At 50.1% G+C, this 3,876-nt stretch overlaps 1 protein-coding gene across 1 annotated transcript; it reads left to right on the top strand.

The window, feature by feature from the left end:
- The first annotated feature begins 1,869 nt into the window (after positions 1–1,869).
- On the top strand, positions 1,870–3,441 carry LOC147664140 (uncharacterized). The gene has a single exon (XM_086949953.1). It carries the CDS (start codon positions 1,870–1,872, stop codon positions 3,439–3,441), a length of 1,572 nt encoding a protein of 523 aa, XP_086806079.1.
- The last annotated feature ends 435 nt before the right edge of the window (positions 3,442–3,876 follow it).

Raw genomic sequence — 3,876 nt, 5'->3', positions numbered from 1 at the left:
GGGGATGGGTTAGTTGTCAAATAGTTGAGTTTTCAGGAGTTTCGAAATGCCAGGAGATTGTTTTCTGCTTGGTGCTGCCATTTTGTGGCTGGCAGAATGTGATGTAATGTTTTGTCTGCAGATTTGTAGAGCCACCTATTACCCAGGAGATGAGCTGGTATGAGTCTATCTAACTCTATGGCCTAATGGGACTACTCAAAAAGCCAGCTTCTTGTGAAACGTAAGAAGTGAGAAGGGGGTCATGCCACACTTAAGGAGCAGCGTAGCTGAAGGCACAAATGCAGTATCTGACTTGTGGTATATAGGAGGTGTGTGAAAGTAGGAGTCTGGACAAGCTGAGGTGTTTGGAAAATTGTTGAGGTATGCTGGGTCAGTATTATGTGATCTCTTGATAATATGGGCTAATAGTTTGAATTGTGCTAGTTTGTGTATGGGGAATCAGTGGAGCTCCTTAAGTAGTGCTGCGAAGTGAGTATGGAATGGAAGGTTAAGGGTGATTCTCATTAGGGAGTTCTGAATATTCTGCAGCATTTGGGTGAGTCGTATGTTCACCCCAGTATAGAGGGTGTTCCCATTGTCCAGCTTTCTGGCAACAAGGGCGTGCCTGACGGTTGTCTGGGTGCTGATTGAGACCCATTGGAAAATCTTCTTCAGCTCCCTTTCGGCATGGAAGCATGAGGCGGTGACGGTGTTGGCTTAGAAAGTCATGTCCAGTTTGCTTTTGATAATGATCCTGAGCTTCTTAGCCTGGAAAATGAGGGTAGGAGGTATTCCTAGCGTTGTTAGCCATTGTTGTTAGGATTAGGTGCTGCATTAGCGCAGGTCGCGCTGCCAGTGCGCTGCGTTTTTAATACGACCTTTCTTGTATTTTGGTTACTTTAATTTGGATTTTCCCTTGCTTTTATCACTACTCTGCCTGGGCACTCGTCCCCTTACCTGCACGTAATTTGTGGAATACGCACCGCCGTTTGGCGGGTCCGGGTCCCGGGGCTGGATTCTTGTGGGCGCCATCTTGGCTTGGGTGAATGGTCATTTAGGCGGGCGCCATCTTGGAGCGTCCCGACGCTCGAGCTGTTCATTGCGATGCCTATTTAAGGCGGACTTGCGTGCTTTTCATCCTGATTAGGTGCTGCATTAGCACAGGTCGCGCTGCCAGTGCGCTGCGTTTTTAATACGACCTTTCTTGTATTTTGGTTACTTTAATTTGGATTTTCCCTTGCTTTTATCACTACTCTGCCTGGGCACTCGTCCCCTTACCTGCACGTAATTTGTGGAATACGCACCGCCGTTTGGCGGGTCCGGGTCCCGGGGCTGGATTCTTGTGGGCGCCATCTTGGCTTGGGTGAATGGTCATTTAGGCGGGCGCCATCTTGGAGCGTCCCGACGCTCGAGCTGTTCATTGCGACGCCTATTTAAGGCGGACTCGCGTGCTTTTCATCCTGATTAGGTGCTGCATTAGCGCAGGTCGCGCTGCCAGTGCGCTGCGTTTTTAATACGACCTTTCTTGTATTTTGGTTACTTTAATTTGGATTTTCCCTTGCTTTTATCACTACTCTGCCTGGGCACTCGTCCCCTTACCTGCACGTAATTTGTGGAATACGCACCGCCGTTTGGCGGGTCCGGGTCCCGGGGCTGGATTCTTGTGGGCGCCATCTTGGCTTGGGTGAATGGTCATTTAGGCGGGTGCCATCTTGGAGCATCCCGACGCTCGAGCTGTTCATTGCGATGCCTATTTAAAGTCGTCCTCTCCCGCGCAGTGGGACGCCGTCGCTTAGCCGGAGTCGTGCCAGAGTCCTGCCCGTCTGCGCTCGTCCGCGTCGAGGTAGCGGTAGCGGGGCCTGGACTCTGGCTTTCAGTCTTCATACCATCATGCAGAATACCTTGCCGCTCAGGTACAATCGCGCCGCTCTGCTTTCAATTAGAGAGAGGCTTACGGTATGTGCTTACGATCTTGTGCACCCGCTGTCGGGTCCTTATGTCTGTGCCTGTGGCAGTTTGTCTCTCGACACCCCCTCTGGGGTGCGCTCCGGGGAAAGGGACGCCTCAAGTACACGTACTAACATCTCCGAGCGTGTACTTAGCATATGGAGCCTGAACGTGAGATTGTTGGTCAAGCACCATCAGTCCTTACGTGACATGATCGAAAAGGACTCTCCTGACCTCATTTTCCTCACTGAGACGTGGCTGCAGGATGCGGATACTGCAATAATCAATCTGGCATTCCCTTCCAACTACACAGTGTTCACTCTTAACGGCACCTCTAGAGGGGGCGGCATAGCTATGGTATTAAAATCTTGCTTCCCGGCTGAATGGAAAGCTCTTGATTTACCAGCGTGTGAGAGCGCTTCTTTTAAGGTAGCCTTCAGTCATCAGTTTACTCTTAGCGGTATGCTTATCTACCGCCCGCCAGGTAGCGACACTGCCTTTAAGGCCGCTCTGGCTGACGTGGTCAGCTCTTTAGCTCCAAGATGTGCCAATTTTAACATCGTAGGTGACCTCAATATTCATTTTGATCAGAGGTCATCAGCACCTATCAACACCTTGCTAGCGGACCTTGAAGCCATGCAAATGAACCAACTAGTTACCTCCCCTACCCACATAGGAGGTCATATCCTTGACCCCTTCTTCACCACACTGGAACAGGCTAGGGTCTCTGACCCGATGGTGGTAGGTTGGACTGATCATCTGTTGGTTAAAGTGTCATGTCCTATAGATGACCCACAATTTAAACCCGTGGATAGACTGATCCTTAAAAGAAATTGGCATAAGCTCAAACTGGAGGAGTTTTTTAAGATCTTGGAGGTACATCCCCTGGGCAATCTGCTGAATGTGGAACAAGGATATGAGCAGTTTCGTAACTGGGTCCTGGCCGCCCTTGACTCTCTGATACCGATGCGCTGGTCGAAATGCCATGCTAAAGTTCCCAGCCCATGGTATAATGATACTCTTGCCGAGCTTAAGAGAACGTGCCGGCAAGCTGAGAGGGCGTGGAGGAAATCCTTTGATCCCACTTTGAAATCTTTGTATTTTACCCAGCTTAAGATCTATCACAGGGCAATCTGTCAAACCCGGGCCGCACACTATGCTCTGGAGTTTCAGAATAGCCCCAACCCATCTAAATTAATTTTTACGGTTCTCAAAGACCTTATGGGTAAACGGGCCACCTCGGCGGAAATCTGCACGGACTCTCACTGTGAAAGCTTGGCATCCTTTTTCGTGGAGAAAGTGCAGGCAATCTACAGAGGATTTACATCATCTGTGCCTGGTACTGAGCAAATGGGGGTGATGGCTACGGTTCATGAAACCCTGTCCTCCCTGTCAGTAATGTCTGAGGAGACTTTTGACACTCTGAGCCTCAAAATTAAATCTGGTTCTCCATTAGATCCGCTGAAGCCAGAGTTACTCAGACTCCCCTATGTCGCGAGCCTATCCTGGATCTGATCAATCTTTCGCTCACTTCAGGTGTGGTCCCCTCTTCCTGGAAGCAGGCAGTGGTCAGCCCAATCTTAAAGAAGCCTAACCTTGACCCCCTATTACCAGAAAACTACCGTACCATCTCCCTCCTGCCCTGGACCCCTAAGGTTACTGAGGCACACGTAAATTCCATCTTGTCCGCCCATCTCTCTCGTAATAACATTCTAGACGAGAGCCAGAATGGTTTTTGTGCACAACATAGCACTGAAACGGCACTGCTCTTTATGACCGAGCACTTGCGAACGGTGCTAGATGCTGGGCAGACAGCGGCGCTCCTTTTGTTGGACCTGAGCGCCGCGTTTGATACGGTGTCTCATGATATTCTGATACGGCGTTTGGAGGAAGTGGGAATTGAGGGGACTGCTCTCCAATGGTTTCGCTCTTTCCTCTCGGACCGGTTTT

This window comes from Lissotriton vulgaris, unplaced genomic scaffold, assembly GCF_964263255.1.
Source record: "Lissotriton vulgaris unplaced genomic scaffold, aLisVul1.2 SCAFFOLD_5954, whole genome shotgun sequence".
Taxonomy (NCBI): Eukaryota; Metazoa; Chordata; class Amphibia; order Caudata; family Salamandridae; genus Lissotriton; species Lissotriton vulgaris.
The sequence above is the reverse complement of the archived record's forward strand: the minus strand, read 5'-3'. Positions and strand labels throughout refer to the sequence as shown.

Excerpts from the sequence above, each read along its gene's own strand:
- LOC147664140 (XM_086949953.1), top strand. The coding sequence starts at position 1,870 with ATGCAGAATACCTTGCCGCTCAGGTACAATCGCGCCGCTCTGCTTTCA.